This window comes from Macrotis lagotis, chromosome 4, assembly GCF_037893015.1.
Source record: "Macrotis lagotis isolate mMagLag1 chromosome 4, bilby.v1.9.chrom.fasta, whole genome shotgun sequence".
Taxonomy (NCBI): domain Eukaryota; kingdom Metazoa; phylum Chordata; class Mammalia; order Peramelemorphia; family Peramelidae; genus Macrotis; species Macrotis lagotis.
In genome coordinates, this window is record NC_133661.1 from 270,903,236 (window position 1) to 270,926,234 (window position 22,999).

Below are 22,999 nucleotides of genomic sequence, written 5' to 3' on the forward strand. Positions count from 1 at the left end.
GAACATTGTTTCTAGAATTCTGTTAAACTGAAGGACCACTATAAGCAAAGGGCAAGAAAAAATGATGGTATCTCTTTAAAAGGTCCTTTTTGGGGCAGACATTTAATAATTACCTAGCTGTGTGGCCTTGGGCAAGCCAGTTAACCTCATTGCCTTGCAAAAACCTTAAAAAAAAAGATCTTTTTTTTTTGGCAAGGTAATGGGGTTAAGTGACTTGCCCTAAGTCACACAACTAGATTTTTTTTTAAATTTTAACTCATTTGTGAAAGAATTTGTAGTATTTCCATACTACTAACAAAGGCAAGCTACTTTGTACAAATGACAACCCAATAAGAGATCTAAATTATCCATTAGAAAAAAGAGATTTGATAGATTATTACTACTGAAAAGAAAAGTAAATAAGGAATATAAAATTAAAGTAGATTTTACTCACTTTAATTTCTGGTTGAAACCAAGTCTGTGTGTTTGTATCAAAAACATGGACATCATTATGCCAACCCCAGAATATCTGTCCTTCCTAAAACAAAAAAGGAAACATTTTAATTCTTATAATATCCTTAAATATATAAATATATAAATACAAAATATAATTGCTTAAATCATTAGCATGATCATAAAACCAATGACTATATATACATTTTTAAAACTTAGAAAAGGCACTATATAAAAATGGACTTTTTTAACATATAACCTATTCAACTGCCTTTTTTTTTTCAGTTTGGAAGAGGCTTCTAAGCCAATTGTTTAAACCAATCCCTAAGAAAAAGATGTACAGAATCTAACATTTATCCAATGAATTTTGCCTGAATAACAGGATCATATAATCTCAGTAAGAAGGGATCTCAGAGGCCATCTAATATTACTTTTATCTAATCAGATTACCTTCTACAATATACCTAAATGATCGTCCAGTCCTTGCTTATAGAACTATAATGAAGTAAAGCACATTATACCTCCCAAAGTCAACCATTCTACCGTTGGATAGCCCTAAACTTTAGGAAGTTTTTTTTCTTTTTGTTTTTTACATCATAACTAAACACTCTTAAACTTCCACTAATTTTTTCTAGTGAACTAGCAGAACAACTACACATGACAATTCTCCAAATATTTATAGGATCATTTGATTTATGACTGATAGTGACCTTTGAGATCATATAGTCCAACTTCCTTATTTTACAGATGAGGAAATTCAGACCCATAAATCAGTGCCTTGCTCAAGGCCACACAGATAATAAGCATCCCACCTGGGATTTAAACCCAAGTGCTCCAACTTTCAAATCCAGAACTGTTTCCACTACATCATGCTGCCAGCTATCATGTGCCCCCTAAGTCTTCTCTTCTCCAAACTAAATATCCTCAGTTCTTTCAATTGATCTCATATGGCATGATCTTGAGGCCCTTCACCAATTTGGTTGCCCTCCTCTAGATGCTCTCCAGCTTATCAATGTCCTTCCTAAAATGTTTTCCCACAGTCTGGGTGCCTCAGATGCACTAATATACTGTTGGTGGAGCTGTGAATTGGTCCAACCATTCCAGAAAACAATTTAGAATTATGTGAAAAAAGTCACTAAACTGTTCATACTCTGTGACCATACACTAAATATTCAAAGCCCCATTCTTTTTGGAAGTAAAAAAAAAACAAAAACAAAAAAAACTGGAAACAAAGTGAGAACCCATCAACTGAGAAATGGCTTAAATTGTTGTTATATAAGAATGTAATTAAATATTATGCCATAAGAAATGATAAATATAGAGAATTTAGAGAAACATGGTATAATTCATATGAACTGATGAAAAATAAAGAAAGCATAATCAGGAGAACAACTTTGAAAAAGACTTCAATGAAATAAATGAAAATAGCACTAAAAGGAGGTTAATTCTCATTAATTTTTTTTTTTAGCAAGGCAATGGGGTTATTAAGTGACTTGCCCAAGGCCACACAGCTAGGTAATTATTAAGTGTCTGAGGCTGGATTTGAACTCAGGTACTCCTGACTCCAAGGCCAGTGCTCTATCCACTGCACCACCTAGCCGCCCCAATTCTCATTAATTTCAATGACCAATCCTGGTCCTAAAGAATAAATGATGAAATATAGCTCCCCTCCTCTAGAAGAGATGGCCGGGAGAAGACAGTGCAACTAGGAATATGGAATCTTGCATATTAGGCATGGTTTCTAAATGGATCAAAAACAGGTGTTTCTGTTAAACAGAAACACTTGAGACTACACACACACACACACACACACACATATGTATATATGAGAAAATAATTGGTACAAAAACTAAAAGCATCAACAAAACTTTAACGTGGTAACCATAACAGAACACAACACTCCAGATATAGTCTGATCGTTACTACATGGACATTATCACCTTAGTCTTAGACACTGTACCTTTCTTAAATGCAATGTAATATTACATTAGTATTTTTAGCCATACCACCCTGCTAACCAAGCCTCTGTTATTGCATATGCCCTTTGATTAATGGTCAGAAGTCTACTGCATATTCTGAAAATTACAAACAAACCAAGCAAAAGTGAATATCCAAGGAAACACTGTCATCAGAAAATTTAGAAGTTATTCACTATTTCTACAAAGTTAAAAAAAAGTGATTTTACTTCAGAAAAAAAATTTAGATTCAAACAATGAGAAATTAAAATTCTATAAATTAAAAACTGTAATGTTAATTTTTAAAATCAATAAAGCCTCAAAATGTTTTATAAAATAAAAAATGCATTTCAGAATGATTCCCTTGTTCCAGACAAAGGGGATAATAAGTCTCAGATACTAAGATGTCATTCTAGCTCATGAATAAATCTAAAAAGTGAGCAGATTCTTTCAGTTATAGCACCATCTTGCTGCTTCGTATTATCTTTGAATGCCTTTTGAATCAAAAAAAAAAAGCGCTTCGCAGGCAGGTGAAAATCATTCATCATCAGATTTAAATTTAGCTCCCCACAAAACTCTTAATTGTCTACAATGTATGTTATTATTCCATATGAATGAAAAGAAGACTGTTTCTGAATACATTAAACCTTCTCTTAAAACAAGTAAAAAATACAGAGTAAAGTTTCTTACCCAAGATGCATCATGAACATCAAAACAGTCTTGGAGTTCACTGTGTTTCCTACATCCATAACCACCAAAATATATTAACCTAAAGAAAAACAAAACATTAGGATAATGGGTAGGAATAGGATGGGTGAAAATTAACCAAACTCCTCAAAAAGAGAAGGATGTCAGTGACAAATTAAGATTGGGAGATTATATAGTCTACTAAATAGCAGCCTTCATTTTCTTCCTGAACTCCAATCCCATGTCACCAAATACAGAACAGATGAGAAACTGAAATTATTGTTTTTTCCCCCACAAGCCTATACTTTTTCTCACTTCTTTTCTATTGAGGATATTACTGTCCTTCCAATCCCCCAGATTCACAATTTCAGAGTTATCCTCAACTTTGCAACTCTCCTTCACTTTACATTGATGGTCACCAAGCCCTGGCAATTCTATCTCAAAAACTCTAACATCTCTCCACTTCCTTTTAATCACACTATATCCTAGTTTAGAACCTCATCATCTCTCACCAGAACTATTGCATTAAGAACAAATATGAACTTCTCTGTTTAGAATTTATTTTTTTAATTTAATATTTATTTATTCTCATTTTGTACAAATAATGTTTTTTATACATTAATAAAATATTCTTGTTTAAGAGTAAACAAAATACCCCCAAAAAATATAGACTCACTTGAGTGATAAAGTAAAGGGGAAAGAAAAAAATTAAAATTAAAATAAAAAAATAATAGTAATAATTGTAGGTATGGCCAGGTGGCACACTGGATGGAGCACCAGCCCTGGAACCAGGAGCACCCGAGCCCACATCCAGCCCCGTACACCCAACAATCAAACACCTGTGTGACATGCAAGCCACCCCAACCCCACTGCCCTGCAAAAAACCAAAAAAAAGGAAAAAAAAGACCCAAAATATAATAAAATAGTAATAATAGTAGGGGCAGCTGGGTGGCAGACAGAGCACTGGCCCTTGAGCCAGGAGCACCCGGGTCCAAATCCGGCCTCAGACACCCAACAATCACCCTGCTATGTGGCCCCAGGCAGGACACCCAGCCCCATTTGCCCTGCACCCCCCAAAAAATAATAATAAAAACTGTGCTTCAGTCTGTGTTCCAACACCACCAACTCTGTTGCAGGTGGATCACATTTCTTTATAAGTCCATCACAAAAGTTACTTCCATATTTTTCCACTATTCCCATTGCTTATTGCAACTCCCTCCTTTCATATTTCTCCACTACCATGTACTACATTTTCTCTATCCTTTCACTCTGACTCTGCTGTAGGTAGCTGAGTGGCACAGCAGACAGATCCCTGGCCCTGGGGCCAAGAGGCCCGGAACCCCCATACTACTCCTTAGGCCCAGCATCCACCTGACCCTATGGTCCCGGATAGGCTATTCAATCCCAGCCCCTTCCAAGAAGTAAAAAAGAAAATATGTTGTATCTGACCACTCACCGCCCATGGTCCATCCTCTCCTCCATTCACATCCCCACCCCTTCCCCCTGCCCCCCCACCCTCCTTCTTACTCCAGATGTCTATACCCATTGAGTATATATGCTGGTTCCTCTCCTAGCCACCTCTGATGAGAGCAAAGATTCCCTCATTCCCCTTTGCCTTCCCCCACTTCCATATCATTGCAATAGCTCATTGGAATAAAGAAAAATCTTATTATATTAAATATCTTGGCCTATTCCCCCCCCTCTCCTTTTTCTTTCTCCCATTCCATTTCCCTTTTTTCTATTGACTCCATTTTTACACCATGTTTTATTTTCAAATTCAGCTTTCTCCTGTGCTTCATCTATAAAAGCTCCTTCTACCTGCTCTATTAACTGAGAAGGTTTATATGAGTATCATCAGTGTCATTTTTCTATACAGGAATACATACAGTTCATCATCATTAAGTCCCTCATATTTTCCCCTTCTCCTCCAATCTCTATGCTTCACCTGAGTCCTGTATTTGAAGATCAAACCTTCTGTTCAGCTCTGGCCATTCCAACAGGAACATCTGAAATTCCCCTGGTTCATTGAAAGTCCATCTTTTTCCCTGGAAGAGGACATTCAGTTTTGCTGGGTAGTTGATTCTCGGTTGCATTCTAAGCTCTTTTGCCTTCTGGTATATTATATTCCAAGCCCTATGAGCTTTTAAGTGGTTGCTGCTAAGTCCTGTGTGATCCTGACTGCAGCTCCATATTTGAATTGTGTCCTTCTGGCTGCTTGTAATATTTTCTCTTTGACTTGGAAGTTCTGGAACTTGGCTATAATATTCCTGGGGGTTGGTTTTTTGGGATCTCTTTCTCAGGGGGGATTGGTGGATTCTCTCCATTTCTATTTTGCCCTATGCTTCTAGGATATCAGGGCAATTTTCCTGTAGTAATTCTTTGAAAATGATGTCAAGGCTCTTTTCCTGATCATGACTTTCAGGTATTCTAATAATTTTTAAATTATCTTTCCTAAGTCTGTTTTCTATATCAGTTGTTTTTTCAATGAGATATTTCACATTTTCTTCTAATTTTTCACTTTTTTTGGTTTTGAATATTGATTCCTGATTTCTGGTAAATTCCTCAATCTCCCTGAATTCTATTCTTTGTCTGAAGGATTTGTTCTCCTCAGAGAGTTTTCTTATCTCTTTTTCCATCTGGCCAATTTTGCTTTTTAAAGCATTCTCCTCCTCCATAACTTTTTGAACTGTTTTATCCATTTGACCCAAGCTGGTTTTTAGCATGCTATTTTCTTCAGCATTTTTTTGGATCTCCTTGACTAAGCTGCTGACTTCATTTTCATGTTTTTCCTGTATCTCTCTCATTTCTTTTCCCAGTTTTTCTTCTAACTCCCTCATTTGATTTTCAAAGTTTTTTTGAGCTCTGTTATAGCCTGAGCCCAATTTCTGTTTTTCTTGGAGTCTTTCGATGCAGGAGCTTGTGCTTCCTCATCTTCATACTGAGTATTTTCATCCTTCTTGGGCTTATATGCAAAATATTTCTCAATGGTGTTCCTCTTGTTTCTCTGCTTGCTCATTTTCCCTGCCTAAGACTGTTTTGGGGGTGCTTCCTGAACTTCTGGGACACTCCCATAAGGATCTCAGTGTGTGAGGCTCTGTCTTCCCTCCTGGTCCGTGAATGACCATATGCGCCCCCTCTGCCACAGGGCTGAGGTGGTGGTGGAGGGCCCTGCTGTTCTATGGGGGGACCTAGATTGCGATCAGGATCTGAATGTGTTCAGAACCCCAGAGTCCTGTTCCAGGGGCAGAGCTCAGCAGTCTCTCTTCACTCCCCTCCCTAGGTTCAATGGGCTCATACCCTGGGGGCTCCTGCTTCCCAGCTTCACCTGCTTCTGTTTCCTGGATCTGGACTGCCTTGGCCAAGCTACTTGCTGTGTGCTGTGGGGGGCTGGGCTTCACGTGCTCACTCTGGCAGAGATCCCCCGCTATTCCCCTAAGTTGTGCCCAGTGCTCCCCAGGGCATAGGTCACAAAACTCCCCTGTGGCTCTGGCTCCCAGTGCCCTGGGGCTGCCTCCAGGAGGCTGAAGTTCTTTAGCTCTGGCAGGCCACCCTTCCATCCCGGGGGAGCAGAGCCTTTCTGCTCTTTTCCAGGTTACCTTGAGTAGGAGAACTGCCTCACTGGGTCCCTTTGTGGGTTCTGTCTCTTGAAAATTTAGTTAGAGTCCTTAGTTTATAAGTTTTATGACAGAGCGCCTAAGAGACGATCCTCTCTTGTGGCCATCTTGGCTGCCACCCCTTTAGAATTTAAAACCTTTTATAACCTAGCTCAAAAATCCCTTTCCAAAAGTATACAGTATTATCCTTTGAGCAGTCTCCAATCCAATTGGTTTTCTTGCTGCCTTATACAAAAACGAATATTCCTCCTTTCATTTCCACCTCAACGTAGACCAAATCCCATGCCTGAAATTTATCTCTACCTTTTACTACAAATTCAACATGCTTTCCAATGTACTATGTTTCCATCAAATCTCAACTCAAATGTCACCCATTTTTGTGACTACTACTAAACACCCAGCAGCAAATGCTTCACATCAAAAATACTCTGTATATTCTAAGAATGTTATTTTCCCTAAAAGGATGTGAACTACTTGAGGTCAGACATTGTTTATTTTTGAATTTGTATCTCCAGCACTCAGCAGAGAGTCAATGCTTATTGACTGATTGAATGAAATCCTATAGGGCTATGCAAGGTCAAGGCCCTGGAAATATGAAGTCAGAACAGCTTTGTGACATCTAATAAACTTTCAGCATCTATAAAATTCTCCATACAAAACACAGAATTTAATAGCCCCACATTACAACTATTATAACCAATTGAAAGATTATTTTTATATTACATGATAAAACTTAAAACTAAGGTGTCATATAGCTGGAACCCACCAAAATAAATGTAGGCTCTTCCTCTGTGTAATTGTAGAACACATCAGGATTGATATCTAGGACTGGAAAGTCATTACTATGTAGACTGGTTTTTCCTTAAAAAGACAACCAAACCATTCTTGTGACTTAATTGGCCTGAGATATTATCGTTCAAGTTATTAAGATACCTTCTTAGCTTGTAGAGCATAAAATGCCCCATTCAAAAATAATCAGTTCTCCTGTTATAATGGATTCCCTGCTATCATGCAGGTCAAAATACCTAACTAGGCATGTCTCTATATGGAGACATGTCCTGAGTATCATTTCCATACAAGTTAAATTTCTTTTAAAAAAATTACATAGTCCATGTATGTAGTAAGAGTGATGATAGGCAGAGTTCATGGTAGATCTTCTGATATAAAACTACATAAAGTTCATTTTCACCACAACAGCACCAGAAACATCAGAATCACATGGAATATGATGACACAATCATCATCTAGTTCGTCTGCAGAAGGTAGCTAAGAGGGCACACAATCTGTCTCAAGGCCTAGGTCATTACTGATATTTGCCCTTTACCACAACCCATTCAATGTTCTCCACTCCACTGCCCTTTACTATGCACCCTATGGGAGAAATAGCAAGTATTTGCCCTTTTAGAGATCTTGTAGTTTGACTAGGACCCTTCCAGTTCTAAATCTTTGATGGCATGATCCTGCAACTGTCTCTTCTTTGTTTTTTTTTCTTTGCTTTTGCAAGGCAGTGGGGTTAAGTGACTTGCCCAAGGTCATACAGCTAGGTAATTATTAAGTGTCTGAGATAGGATCTGAACTCAGATCCTTCTGACTCCAGGGCAGCACTGCAGCACCAAGCTGCCCCAACTGTCTCTTCTTTGGAAGAGACTAGTAGTTATGCAGTGACAGTTTTACATCTTGATTGTATTTAGTAAGTAAGACATCTTCTAGTAATTTTACCCCTTGGTCTACCAAACCCTGCTTGGAAAGTTATCTATTGATCATAAGCATTATACTAGCAACTGCATGGGAGTGTCTTGTTGATTTCAGATTATAATAATCAAATAGCTACCATGAGCCTGCCTGTACTACTGCCTGTACTACTTCCTTCTTACTGTCTATTCTACTGGGATCTGTACATCATACCCTATTTCACCAGGACCCAGCTACAGACCACTCTTCTGAGACTCACTATGCCAGGACCTTCTGCTGCTTCTCTTCACCCAAGAAAGACCTGCTGTTATTCCTCCCTTTCTCCCCTCCCAATACAAGTCTGCACAGTTCTGCTATCCCCTGTATTCTCATATCCCTATGCTATGACTGTCCAATGTGAGCTTTCATTCTTCACTCAGCTGTATTTTTGACTCTTCTAGACTTTGCCACCATTATTCAACTATCTTCTTACTCTGAAACTTTCCCTAGCTTTTAGGGCCTTCTCATACTGAAATATTCTTCCACCATGCTAGCTTACTTTTCCCTTTGCTGAGTTTGTTTTTAAAGGCTTCTGTTTTTGTGGATGACTATACTTCATTCCTATCCCTTCTATACTCTTGATTCTCTGGACTTCACCATTACCTATTCTCCCCTTCCTTCTACTCCTTTCAACTCCCTTTTAAAATGTAAGGACTTTATGGAGATGTTACACTGATTGTGGTCTTTGTTATCTATTTTGCCTCTTCCTCCAGTGTTGCCCACAACAGACCTTTCAAGTCCCTAAACTCAAGGTTGTCTAGAATTAGTTCTAAGCCTGAAGTTACTAAAGCTTTTTGAAAAGTTCCTGACATATAGGCTAGGCAAGTCTTTTCCTTAAAATGCACGGCAACAATTCTTAGTACTTAATTAATCCAGGGGTATAAAGCTCAAAATATTATTCCAAAAAGTATTAAGATAGAAAAAGTTCAATCCAAGAATATTTTTGCTCCTCATTCTTGATGGACTCCCAATAACCATTCGAGTCAACACTTCTAACTAAGCACATCTTTGTATGGAGTTAAGAGGAACCCTGTTCAGCTGAACCAAAGCTGTATCTTTGCTGAGCAATCCTTCCATACTATTAAATAATATTGCTTTTATAAAATGTAATGCGAAGATTGTATATGTTTAAACTGGATCAAATGGTTTGGGGAAGGATGAGGGAAAGAGAAGGAGGGAGAAAAATTTGAACCTCAAATTCTTACAAAAAACGAATACTGATACTATTGTTCTGTTAGAAACCAGGAAGGACGGGAATTCAGGAAAGCCTGGAGAGATCTGCATGAACTGATACTGAGTGAGATGAGCAGAACCAGAAAAACACTGTATACTCTAACAGCAACATGGGAGTAATGATCAACCTTGATGGACTCACTGCACTTGATGGACATCAGTGCAACAATCAGGGACAATTTGGGGCTGTCTGCAATGGAGAATACCATCTGTATCCAGAGAAAGAACTGTGGAGTTGGAACAAAGACCAAGGACTATTAACTTTAATTTAGGGAAAAAAAAAACCTGACCTCTTATTGTCTGATCTTGCTATTTCTTATACTTTATGTTTCTTCCTTAAGGATATTATTTCTCTCTCATCACATTCAATTTGAATCAATGTATACCATGGAAACAATGTAAAGACTGGCAAATTGCCTTCTGTGGGGGGGGGGGAGTAAAATTAGGGGAAAAATTATAAAACTCAAAATAAATAAAATCTCTAAGTACAAAAAAATGAATACTGAAAACTCTCTTTACATAGAATTGAATAAAATATAAAAAATAAACAATTAAAAATAAAATATCATGTTGTTAACAAATGCCTCATTTCATTCTAATCCTGAGTCTGAACTATAGACCTGGTCTAGAACACAAGATTGGCTGGTCACCCTAGTACTCCTAGATAAACACTGAGATAACTCTTGTCTACCTTTTAGAAAGTTTAAAGAGAAAAAAAATCACCTTAACCAATTAGAACTAATGCTTATTCTTAAAGACTCCATTAAATAGAAGACACTTAGACTTCATCTAAAGTATGATTATTGTGAATTCTATTTTCAGAGACAATAAAAGTTGTTAATGTTAGCAGTACAAAGAGATGAGTAAAATTTGACTTGTATCAACTCCTCCTAGCTTTCCCAAGTGTGGACAGAGGATACTTGAAAAAAAAGTTGCTTAAGATGGAATTTGGAGAAAATTTAAAACAGGAATTTTTAACACAGGACTCATGAACTTAAAATATTTTGATAACTGCACTTCAAATATGGTTGGTTTCCCATGTAATCCTGTATCTTTCATTTCGTGCATTTAAAAACATTATTCTGAGAAGGCATCCATAGATTTGACCTGATGCCAAAGAAGTCCATGACATAAAAAAAGTTCCTCTAGGGCAGCTAGGTGGCGCAGTGGATAAAGCACCGGCCCTGGAGTCAGGAGTACCTGGGTTCAAATCCAGTCTCAGACACTTAATAATTACCTAGCCGTGTGTCCTTGGGCAAGCCACTTAACCCCATTTTTGCCTTACAAAAACCTAAAAAAAATGTTTCTCTGATTTAAAAGTAATAAATACAATTAAAATAAACTAGAAAACTTATAAGCAGAACATTTCAGGATAACCAAGTCTCTGAATGTAGGGTCTATATTCTCACTATCTTAACAATGTTTTCTTTCTAAAACAAAATCTGTAACTATCTCTGGTTTGGGTTTAAACATGTATTTTAGATGATTAACCTCAATCAACTAGATTCAAATAAAATCCACTTTGTTTGAAATATCATTCTATCAAATTATTTAAAACCAAGTAGCTGCTACTACCATGCCTATTTTCATGACAGTGAATTCTGTTCAGTGTTCAAATACATCCTATAATTTTTTTTTTGCAAGGCAATGGGGTTAAGTGGCTTGCCTAAGGCCACACGGCTAGGTAATTATCAAGTGTCTGAAGCCAGATTTGAACTTAGGTGCTCCTGACTCCAGGGCCGGTGCTCTATCCATTGGGCCACCTAGCCGCCCCAATCCTATAATTTTTAATATCAATTTTAATCCCAATAACAAGCTTAAAGATTTTTAAGCTTAATTGTTTGGGGGATTTTTTTGGCATGTACTAAAATCCTTATTATAGAAATTCAATTAATAATAGAATTAGAAAAAACTTATGTCCTTACCTGTCTTTATATACCCAGCAAGAAAGTTTGTCTCGTGGTGTAGGTGGTTGTCCTTTAAAGTTGATGATTTTTTCCCATTGGAATGTTCCATCTCTTGTTCGTAAATTAACAAAATAGAGCTTTTAAAAAAGGAGAACACTATTGGTATAATTTAATATACATTATAAAAGATCTGCAATCAAAATAACAAATGTTAATGTTACATTTCTACCCTTTTCAAAATAGAAAACTTTAAAAATAGTAAAACTAATTAAAGAGGAAACAAAATAATCAAAATGAAACATGTGGCACAAGAATCTTTTGCTCCATGTTCTTGTCCTGTGGAGATAACTTTCCAAAAGACCTGGAATAAAATCATAAGGAAAAGGGTATGCCTTTTAAATGCCTATCTTTAAAGACTCATAGTCACACAGTTAAGCATTTACTTTATCTTAAAAGTTTAAAGTATCTACAATTTTATGAGTTGAAGTTCTACATTAGATAATCCATTGGTATGCTTCTTGAATTAAGCAATGTATTACTCGATTACTGTATCCTTTGTCATCATATCCTCCAAAAATGTACAGTTTTCCATTAATGCAAGCACCACAACTTCCTGACATGGATGTAGGGAGTTCTCCTTCCATGAGGTGCATTGTCCTGCAGAAAAAAAAACCATGGAATTTCATAACTCTCCTAAAAGAAACAAAAATATTCCCCTAAACTCCATCAATCATTGATTCAAAATATACTAGCAACCTTACTTTTTAAATTTTTATAAGGTGCTACAGCAAAGATCATTAGACATGTCAAAATATATAATGTTCTTATGTATACCACCAGAACTTAGAATTAACAGAATTAAAGACCATAGAAGCACTGAGAATGGATAATAATATAGGTTTGGGGGAAGAAAAAAGTTGAGAATTTATAAAGAACTAAGAAAAAGGAAAAGAAGTGGAATATTTGCAATAACAGAACAGATATAGTCTTAGATCATTTAACTAAATTCTATAATAGTGACTAGAAGAGCTGGCATACTGCAGTATTTAAAACAGGATTTAAAGCTTACCACAAACCATTGTCAATTTCATAGATCCAAATTTCATCATTAGGCAAATATACTTCATTGTCTTCAATAGACTAAAAACATAAGATATATAAAAGACATCTTATCAATTAAGTACCACACATTACTAATATTATTGGGCATGAAAACTGTGATGGGCAAAATACAAAATAGAATCAGATAGAAAAATCATCATGTGGGGTTTTAAATATAAAACATTCAAGGAGTAAAGGAGAAAGGATAATTGTTCTTTAAGGGATAGTGGGTAGACTGCAAATTTGGAGTGTGTAATCAAGTGGTCTCATGTAAGAAAAGCCTCTGGGAGAGTAAATCTGAGAAGATATCTCAAGAATAATTTAAGCTGGAGATACTATTTAGAACTAGGAATCAAAAAGTCAGTATGAAGGCAATGACTAAAAAGGCTATAAGAAATGATGCACATTTTGACTTAAAGAAAGTAACTATGAAGGAAAGACATGTAAAGGTATAATTAAGAATATTATGGCCAAAGAGGGATATACTTGATGAACTAATTATTCATTCAAACTTTTAGTGTGAAAGATTTATAATATAAAGCAAACAATAATCTGGAAAAGTTTAAAATTTTTTCCAGTGGGCAACCAAGAACCCTCTAAAGAAGTAGAAAACATGAAACATGAAAATATTATTAGCAATAAGTAGGATTTTAATGTTGTTTCATTTAAGTTGTATATTTAAGAAAAATTACAGGCGCTACATCATATAGGAGCTACTTCAGGAGAAATCATTTTAGAAGGCAGGTTATTATATAAAAATTATGCTGGACAATGACCAAAAAAAAAGCTTTTGCTTGCTATAACCATAAACAAAGATGAGTATTAGTTTTTTGTAATGATTTCAAATACAGCTTCATATTTTGTCTACCACCCAGTTATTAAAAGGATCAAAATTTTTTATATGTTTTAAATTTTTTTTTTTTACTAATGCTTTCCTGTTACAATTCACCTGTGGAGCATTCCTCCACAATGTACAACAATAGGCATTCAAATTGCCTGCCCTGGTTTTCTTTTCTCTAGTGGTAATTTTTTAATGGAAACACTCCCTATATTCATGACCATTAGCATCTACATTTTCTAAGAATAAAGTCCAAACATGAATTCAAATAATGAATACTGATTTATGTTACATGCCACAGCTTTATAGACTTAGAGATCACTGTCAATTTCTTGGTCATTTTTCTGTCATCTTTTCATCTTTCTTCATATTCCTTATTTAAGGACCTTCACATTATCTCCTGACTTTAGCTTCTTGATTCCTAGAAATGCACTTTTCAACTAATGAAAAATCTAAACTATTTTGATCAATTACCTTGATAAATTTTTTCATTAAACCAAAGCTTAATGTGCAATGGCTGCAAGAAAACCTTTTCAAAGAAAATTCCCCCTCTACCCTTGGAATCAGATCCTTCTAGGATTTTTTTCCTCCACACTGTCCCATATATAAAGCATGAATATTTTATATATCATTCAAGTTGTAATTCTAGTTTAAAACCCCATAGATATCTCAAGCCTGCTTTTCATATTTAGTGTTTCTCAAGAGAAGTTTTCTATTTTAAATATACTGTGGTACTCTCTTGAAGAAGATTCTAATAAGTCTAGAAGATTAATAGTTCAGCTTCATTTTTGAATAGCTGTGCCAGGTACATGTGCCTGCATCAGTACAGGCACTTATTGATAGTTACCCATGTTATAAAGTTAACCCTCACTATTACAGATGGAACTCTCAGGTTCTTCTTCACCCAAATCTGATGTTACTGAAAGGTTTGGTACAAATAGTTCTTCACTAAACAAAAGAGTTAAGACAATGCTGGTAGATTTGAACAATATATTACGCTCATATGTTAAGCAAAATATATATATATATATATATATATATATATATATATATATATATATATATATGTCGAATGTTTTTTTTTGTTCTTTCCAAATCAAAGGAACCACAAAAATGGCATGTACCAAGAACTATGCATCCTGTTGATTAGTATTAGAGACTAAAAGCTTTTCCTATTTTACAACCAAAATATGGCACAGCAGTATTCCATCATATTCATATACTATAATTGGTTAATCATTTAATCATTCCCTGATAGGTACCCCCTAGGTTTCCAGTTCTTTGCCAATACAAAAAGAGCTGCTTTAAATATTTTTGTACTTATGAGTCCTTTTCTTTTTTTGATCCCTTTCTCAGTTAAAAGTAATAATGTTTCAATGCTACGATTTGTTAACTATTTGTTAACTATTTGTTAGCAAGACTAAAACCAACATCTACAAAACACTTGAGACAAAAGGGCTGGAAACAATAATGATGTTTACCAAATAATGCCTGCCACATAATTGTCAAGCAAGATATGATATAATAAAAAGAGCCCTGTCTAAACCAAGATGATCTAGGTTTAAATTCCACCTCTAAAGCTTAGTACCTAAGTGGTCTTAGACAAGTCACTCAATCTAATTTGGTCTTAGTTTCTTCATCTGTAAAATGAGGAAGTTGCAAAAAGTCAATGAACTGTTACTGTTTTTTGATCAAGTGAAACCATTACCCCAGGAATCAAAAAAAGGAAAAGGACTTACAAATATAAAAATATTTAAAGCAGCTCTTTCTGTATTGGCAAAGAACTGGAAACTTGGGGGGGGGGGGGTAACTATCTATTAGAGAATGACTAAATAAATTATAGTATACAAATATAATGGAATACCACTGTCCATAAGAATGAACAAAATGGATGGTTTCAGAGAATCCTGAAAAAACTTGAAGGATTTGAAACAAAATGAGGACAGGAGAACAGTAACATCAACACTGAAAAGACAGCTTTGAAAGACTTAAGAACTCTGATCTATGTAATGACCAACCATGACTCCAGAAGAATAAAAGATAAAAAAAAAAAATAGAATGAAAGCACAGATTAGATGGTCTATAAAATTTTCTTCAAGCTCTAGAACTATGATTTTATAATCTGAAGTTCTAAAAATATTCTGCTACATATTTAGAATGTTGTTGCATGACTCAACATGCATCAACACTTTTTAGTCCACCCTGCCATATAACGTATAAATTGAGACTTCACATAAGATGCAAGAACATGTCAACTAGTGAGTACTCACTATACATCCACATTCTTGTCCTCCTCGGCCTACCCCACAACTGAACGACATTTTAATACTTCATCATATTACATAGTTCATATTCAATTTCACACATCACTCAACAAAAGTGGTGGAGAAATTCTGGTTGTATTTTTTCAATTCAACATCAAAAAATATATACACTGTGGCCTTGGGCAAGCCACTTAACCCCATTTGTCTTGCAAAAATATATATATACAAACCATCAGAAAATTTTCATGGATAAAATGTATGTCGAATAGTATTTTGAACTAAATGCAAAATTGTTGGGTTTGATTTCTAAAACATTTTAAGAAATCATAAGATGATAAACATTCTAAGGATAATTTTCTTATACTTGAGTCTCATTTCTTTGTTGATAAGGAAAACAGTATTTTGAATTTATAGCAAGATGTTTGAGTGGTATAAAGATCAAGCTAAAATGTTTTAAACTCTCTAGATTATCTTCTGTAATTACTTACTCTAAAATTGAAACACCTTTGACTCAGGAACAGCAATTTTATGCTGTAATTTAGAATATAAATCAAGACACCATGGCATACATATTAACTTTCAAAACTTCACTTTGGGTATTTTCTAATTTGTGTTTAAATTCACAATACAACAATATTCAAAGGTATGAATATTTATACGAAATATTTTCTATTCAAGTGTTAGAAAATCTTTATCAAAAGAAAACTCTTCCTGAATGTCATGACTGAAGTTATATCAATTTAGTGATATGCAGAATTTGAAAAGTATATTGAATTATATATATCTTTCCCCAACAGTGGTACTAAAGTTCTTACCAACTTCAGTAATGTAAAGGATCATAAAGAGCAAGGAATAATCATAATGTTTCACTTTTGTTTTTGAATTTCCAGCACTTAACAATGTGGTACACAATGAGTGCTTAATTAGTGCTTGTATTGATTGGCTGATTAAAATATAATGTTTAGTACAGTACCTTTCCCTTACCTTTAGAGGGCACTGAAGTTTTGAAGCTGGGTGACCTAGAGACCTAGCAGTCCTGTGTTGTTCCCTGTTTAAAGAATACCTTTGAGAGAAGATATTCTGGGGTGGAAGTGAATCTAATTTAGTCCAAGGCACCTACAGCCTTCCTATGACTTATTCTAGGAAAAAAAAAATAACGAAGTAACTGGAGCAACTCAAGAATCTCAGGAATCCTTTTAAACCATGATGATCAAGATAGCCATTCTTAAACTCTGGTCTCAGGACCCCTTTAGATTCTTATAAATTGTTGAGGATCCCTTATATTTTTGTTTATGTGGTTTATATTTGTATATATGTATATATATATATATATATATACATATGTGTGTGTGTATATATATATATATATATATATATATATATATATATACACTCTGCATTAGAAATTACAACATCTTAGGAAAACAGTTTTGCCTATAAGGACCTGAAAGAGTCTCAGAGGTTCCCCTAGACCATGGTAAGGAAACTGCTTACCCAGATCAGTTCTAGGCAATTTATGTTGCTCCAGTGGCACTCAAGATAATTTGTGTTGACACTTAACATTCCTCCTATGTATTTTTCTTTCTTTCTTCCCTCTTATTACTTTTTTTGTTTCTTTCCTCTCCTGCTTTTACCTTGGTCCCAGCTAATAATATCTACAGGCATTCCTTAGCCCCACAAAGACTATAGATTCAGGATCTGAACTCAGAGGCTACTCTGACAGGACCTGTATTCCCACATTGAGCTTGTATCACTTTTTGAACCTTTTTCAGCCCATATGAAGGAGCTAGTAGCTAGCACTCAACCTTTCAGGTGAGATACAAACCCTTATCATTTAGGGAACAATGTGGGGATAGAGAAATCTTTTATTATTAGCTTGGGAAATTTGTATGTACTACTGATGCAATTTCAAGTGAAAACTTCTTTCTCTGTTTGAATTGCAAAGCATCAAAAATCAATTACCAGGGGTGGCTAGGTGGTGTAGTGGATAAAGCACTGGCCTTGGAGTCAGGAGTACCTGGGTTCAAAACTGGTCTCAGACACTTAATAATTACCTAGTTGTGTGGCCTTGGGCAAGCCACTTAACACCATTTGCCTTGCAAAAAACTAAAAAATAAATAAATTACCAAGTTAAGGTTCACTTTCCCTGGATTAGGAATGATAGAGCTCCATAGCCTTCAAAATATTTCCTGACAAACATGAGACCTGGCTATTATTAGGAATGGAATCAATCACTCTCCCAGGGAAGCTGCCGCAGAAACTTGGTGGAATAGGAATTCCAACATACAGATGTTACCCAAGATCCCCAGAATTCCAAGGGCTTTTAGTTTAGGAAACCATTTGCTTCTGTTCAAAGGCCATGTGGCCAAGGTACAGAGAAGAGAGAGATAAGCAGAGGACTGTGACTTCCACTGATTCCTCTATGCTTCTTCTGCCAAGTCAGCATGGAATGGAGGCACAAGGTGCTACCCTTCTGACAAAAAGCAGGAAAAGCAAATGGATCTACCTGTAGCAAGATAGGAAAGTGGGGAGAGATGCAACTGGGCATACCAGGAGTCTGGGTTTTGGTGAAACTACTAGAATCCAGGCCACAGGACCATTATCTTTCTCTGGTTGGAAAGGAAGGCAGGAAATTCAGGCACCCTCCCTCACAGCAGTTATAACCAAAAAGTAAAGCTTGTTCCTTTAAATGCTTACTTATACTACCATACTGTTTGAATTTGCTAATAGAGTGAATGATCATTTGGTTAAAAATTTTTTAAGTATACAGTTGGGAATTGGAAAAAATCAATTCAAACAGGAGAGGAGACTTGTCTCAATTTAAACTGAGATGGAGAATTAGCTGATTAGGTGTTCATAACCCAGGCAACTTTGAACCTAAAGAGCCTTAATATGGGACTAAACCAGGAATAGTGTTTATTCAGGTAATCACACTTCCCAAAGTAGCCAACATTCCACCTAGCCACAAGAAGAAACATGTTTTGTAAATCAAATTACGTATGAAAGAAATTTTAGGGGGCAGCTAGGCGGCACAGTGGATAGAGCACTGGCCTTGGAGTCAGGAGTACCTGGGTTCAAATCTGACCTCAGACACTTAATAATTACCTAGCTGTGTGGCCTTGGGCAAGCCACTTAACCCCATTGCCTTGCAAAAACCTAAAAAATAAAAACAAAGAAATTTTGGTCATCTGCCATCTTAATATTCTGCATGGATGTAATATTTTTCAAATATATGATTAGAAGCAGTTAACTGTGTAATATGTTTCCATGAAACAGAAAGACTGACATCGGATTTCAGATGTCACAGGTTGTATGAACTGTTGACATGTTAACTTTTAACATGAATTCTATAAAATAAAAAGTTTTTCTTGGGATTCTCAAAAAAATAAAAATACTGACAAGAAAAACGCATGGCATAAAACCATCTAGTAACACTAGAGACAAAGTGTGGCCTAGCAATTTTTAAAAATCTTCAATTTCAATCACATCTTTAAGAGTCTGTGGTCCTGCTGCAGAACTTTAAGGCTGAGTCAATTTTTGGTGCAGAGAAGTTACTGGCTCTGGAAGAGGTAGCTGAGAGGAGAACCAACACTGTATAAAGAGAAAGAAAGGAGGGAAAATCGAGGGTTAGGGAAGAGGTTAATGGGAAGGGTAGGGGAATAATGGTAAGACCACCACAAATGGTGGAGACAAAGTAATAAAAGGAATAGAGTAAGGTATAGCGTAGAGCACTTTGCCCTGGGAGTCTAGGGAACTGGGTTCAAGTCCTGTTTCTTAGGAGTTGGGCACATCACTTCAACTTTCCGAGCCTCAGTTTTCTCATCTGTAAAATGAGGTTGTGGTGTCCTCTCCCAAAGGTCCCTTCCAGCCCCGCACTAGAGTTCAGTGGCTTGGAGGTCGGTGTGGAGAGCCTCCCGGCGGAGGAGAGGCAGGCAGCCCGGCTTTGCCAAGCCTGAGGTGGAGTAGGCGGATTAAGCAGCCGCGAGCCCGGGCCACCTCCAGGCTGCCAGGAGTGCCCAGGCCACAGGGGAGGCCTAGAGAGGCCCGGCCACAGCACAGAGTGGGTCACCGTGCTCCACCCCTGCCCTTCCCCACAACCCCCTCCGGGAGCTGGCCGGGCCTTCAACCCCTCCCGGCACCCTCCGGGTGAAGACCCTGCGTGCCCCACCACCCGCACCCAGTCCTGGGAGCTTTGTGTGCTGCCCCACATCCTCCGTGCCCTGCAGAAGCGGCCACGCCCATCCCGGCCCCGCCTGGGGCCGTCCTTCCCCCCCCCCCGTGCCCTCCGGCCACGCCCATCCCGGCCCCGCCCATCCAGGCCCTCCCTTCCCCCATGCCCTCCGGCCCCGCCCATCCAGGCCCCGCCCGGGGCCCTCCTCCCCGCCCCCTGACCTCCGGCCACGCCCATCCCGGCCCCGCCCGGGGCCCTCCTCCCCGCCCCCTGACCTCCGGCCACGCCCATCCCGGCCCCGCCCGGGGCCGTCCTTCCCCCGACCCCGTGCCCTCCGGCCACGCCCACCCCGGCCCCGCCCGGGGCCTTCCCTTCCCCCCCCCCGTGCCCTCCGGCCACGCCCACCCCGGCCCCGCCCGGGGCCCTCCCTTCCCCCCCCCGTGCCCTCCGGCCACGCCCACCCCGGCCCCGCCCGGGGCCCTCCTCCCCGCCCCCTGACCTCCGGCCACGCCCACCCCGGCCACGCCCGGGGCCTTCCCTTCCCCCCCCCCCCCGTGCCCTCCGGCCACGCCCACCCCGGCCCCGCCCGGGGCCCTCCCTTCCCCCCGCACCCTGCAGAAGCGGAGCAGCCCCTCCCCGCCGCCACGGCCAGGCCCGGCCCGACGCTCTCTCCACGCCCCGCTTTCTCCCCCCCACCCCTCCCCCAAGCCCGGCCGGAACGCCCCCCCCGCCCCTCCAATCCCAGTCCAGGGCAGGCCCGGCACGCCTCTCCCCGCCCCTCGGCCGGGCCGGCCCCGCGCCCCTCCCACCCAGTCCTCCCGGCAGGTCCGGGCCCCGGCGCCCCGGCCCCTTACCACGTATCCCCCCCAGACGTAGAGGAAGTTCCCGTCCACCACAGCACAGTGTCCGCTCCGCTCCTCGGCCACGCAGAACCGTTGGGCCGCGGCCGCCGCCATCCTTCCCCGGGCCTGGCCTGGGGGCCAGCGCGGCTGGACGCCGCACGGCCCTTTAGCCGGGAGCGACCTGTGGGAAGACGCCCTTCTCCACACAGGGACGGACGGAAAGCGGAAAGGGTCTAACCTGGGGAGGCGGAAGTGGTGCGTCCCGCTTCCCCGCGCAGCCCCCGCCGAGGGAAGCCGCTGCGCCGAGGCCCGGGGGCAGCCCGGCGCTGGAGGGCTTCGCGCCTCCGGGAAATGGAACGCGGCGGCCACCGTCCCGCGCCGGCCACCGCCCCGCCCCTGCCTCCGGCGCCGCCGCCGCCGCCGTTAAGAACAATCGCTGGCTTCACTTCCCCTTTTTTCCTGATTCTTCTTTTACGCTGTCAGCGTGTAGAAATGCGTTTAAGGTGATTGTACACGCATAACCTATTTCAGATCACTTGCAGTCTTAAGGGGGACAGAGAAAGATCGGAACTTGACATACTAAAAAAAGTTGAAACTATATGTAATTGGAAAAATAAAATGAAAAAATGTTGAGGCTTAAAAAAATCACTAGCTATCCTGTCGATAGTGCTCTAAGCTGTGGCACTGACTACCTTGCTTACACTCAAACACCCCTAGCTAAAATCTCAACTTTTATGAAAAGCTGTTCCCTGTTCTACTTTAACCCAGGGGCACCAGATTATCTCCAGTCTGTTCCGAATATATGTTTGTATGTGCTTGTCAACACTAGTGGCCTTTTGCCTAACAGTTCTTAATTAGAATAGCCAATTAATAAGTGCTTGTAGACTGACTGACATGTTCTGTCCTATCAACCTATATATGCCCATTTTACATATGAGGAAACTGAGGCTGAAAGAAGATCGATTTGTCCAGGAAGTGTATCAACCTAATAAAGTGTATCGGGCAGAACTTTAAGATCTTTCTGACTCCAAGTTCTGGAGTCAGACTCAAAAGTTCTGGAATTTCAAAAATTTTCTTACTTGAGGCTTGCCTCACAAGGCTTTTCATAAATGTGAGCATGTGCTTTCATTATCTTTTCTAACATTGATTTTGAAGACCTAGTGATTGGGAAACTAGTTAAGGTCTTAATGTAACTGCTTTGAAACTTAAAAGCACATGATTGAAATAAGACTTGGGATCCCCACTTATACTTTCTTAGATTACTAAATGACTAGATGCCATTTGTAGTCCAGTGATTTAGGAAGATCAAAAATACCACTCAATAAAACAGTTTACAATTATACTTAATATTCAAATGTACTATCAGTAATAAGAATTACCTCAATGTCCTTTGATCCAGCAATACCACTACTGGGTGTGTATCCTGAAGAGATCATGAAAAAAAGGTAAAAACATCACTTGTACAAAAATATTCATAGCAGCTCTGTTTGGGGTGGCAGAGATTGGAAATTCAGTGAATGTTCATCAGTTGGGGAATGGCTCAAAAAAAATTGTGGTATATGTATGTCATGGAACACTATTGTTCTATTAGATAGGGAGGGAGGGATGAGAATTCAGAGAAACCTGGAAAGATTTGCATGAACTGATGCTGAGCAAGATGAACAGAACCAGAAGAGCACTGTACACCATAACAGCAACATGGTGTTGATGATCTATCTTAATGAACTTTCTCTTCCCATCAGTACAACAATCAGGGACAATTTTGGAGCACTACAATGGAGAATACCATTGTATCCAGAGAAAGAATTGTGCAGTTTGAACAAAGACCAAAGACCTTTATTTTTTTATTTTTTTAAGATTTTATTTATTTTGAGTTTTACAATTTTTCCCCTAATCTTACTTGCCTCCCCCCACAGAAGGCAATTTGTCAGTCTTTACATTGTTTCCATGGTATACATTGATACCAAATTGAATGTGATGAGAGAGAAATCATATCCTCAAGGAAGAAACATAAAGTATAAGAGATAGCAAGATCAGACAATAAGATAGCAGTTTTTTTCCTAAATTAAACATTACCTTTAATTAATTAATTTATTTATTGCAAGGCAATGGGGTTAAGTGGCTTGCCCAAGGCCACACAGCTAGGTAATTACTAAGTGTCTGAGACAGGATTTGAACCCAGATACTCCTGACTCCAGGGACAGTACTCTATCCACTGCACCAC

General features: G+C 38.8%; 1 protein-coding gene across 2 annotated transcripts in view; it reads right to left on the reverse strand.

Moving 5' to 3' along the window:
• Positions 1–21,085, reverse strand: part of KLHDC1 (kelch domain containing 1) — a 52,168-nt gene extending 31,083 nt beyond the window's left edge. The window contains exons 1-6 of one of the 2 annotated variants that reach the window (XM_074236013.1): positions 20,788–21,085; positions 12,629–12,699; positions 12,099–12,216; positions 11,578–11,696; positions 3,078–3,156; positions 434–517 (exon numbers count right to left, since the gene is read on the reverse strand). In XM_074236013.1, coding sequence (XP_074092114.1) covers positions 434–517; positions 3,078–3,156; positions 11,578–11,696; positions 12,099–12,216; positions 12,629–12,699; positions 20,788–20,889 — 573 coding nt within the window. In that variant the 5' untranslated portion in view covers positions 20,890–21,085. The remainder of the gene's footprint in view (positions 1–433; positions 518–3,077; positions 3,157–11,577; positions 11,697–12,098; positions 12,217–12,628; positions 12,700–20,787) is intronic. The other variant, XM_074236014.1, reaches the window with a different exon arrangement.
• Between the last annotated feature and the right edge of the window lie 1,914 nt (positions 21,086–22,999).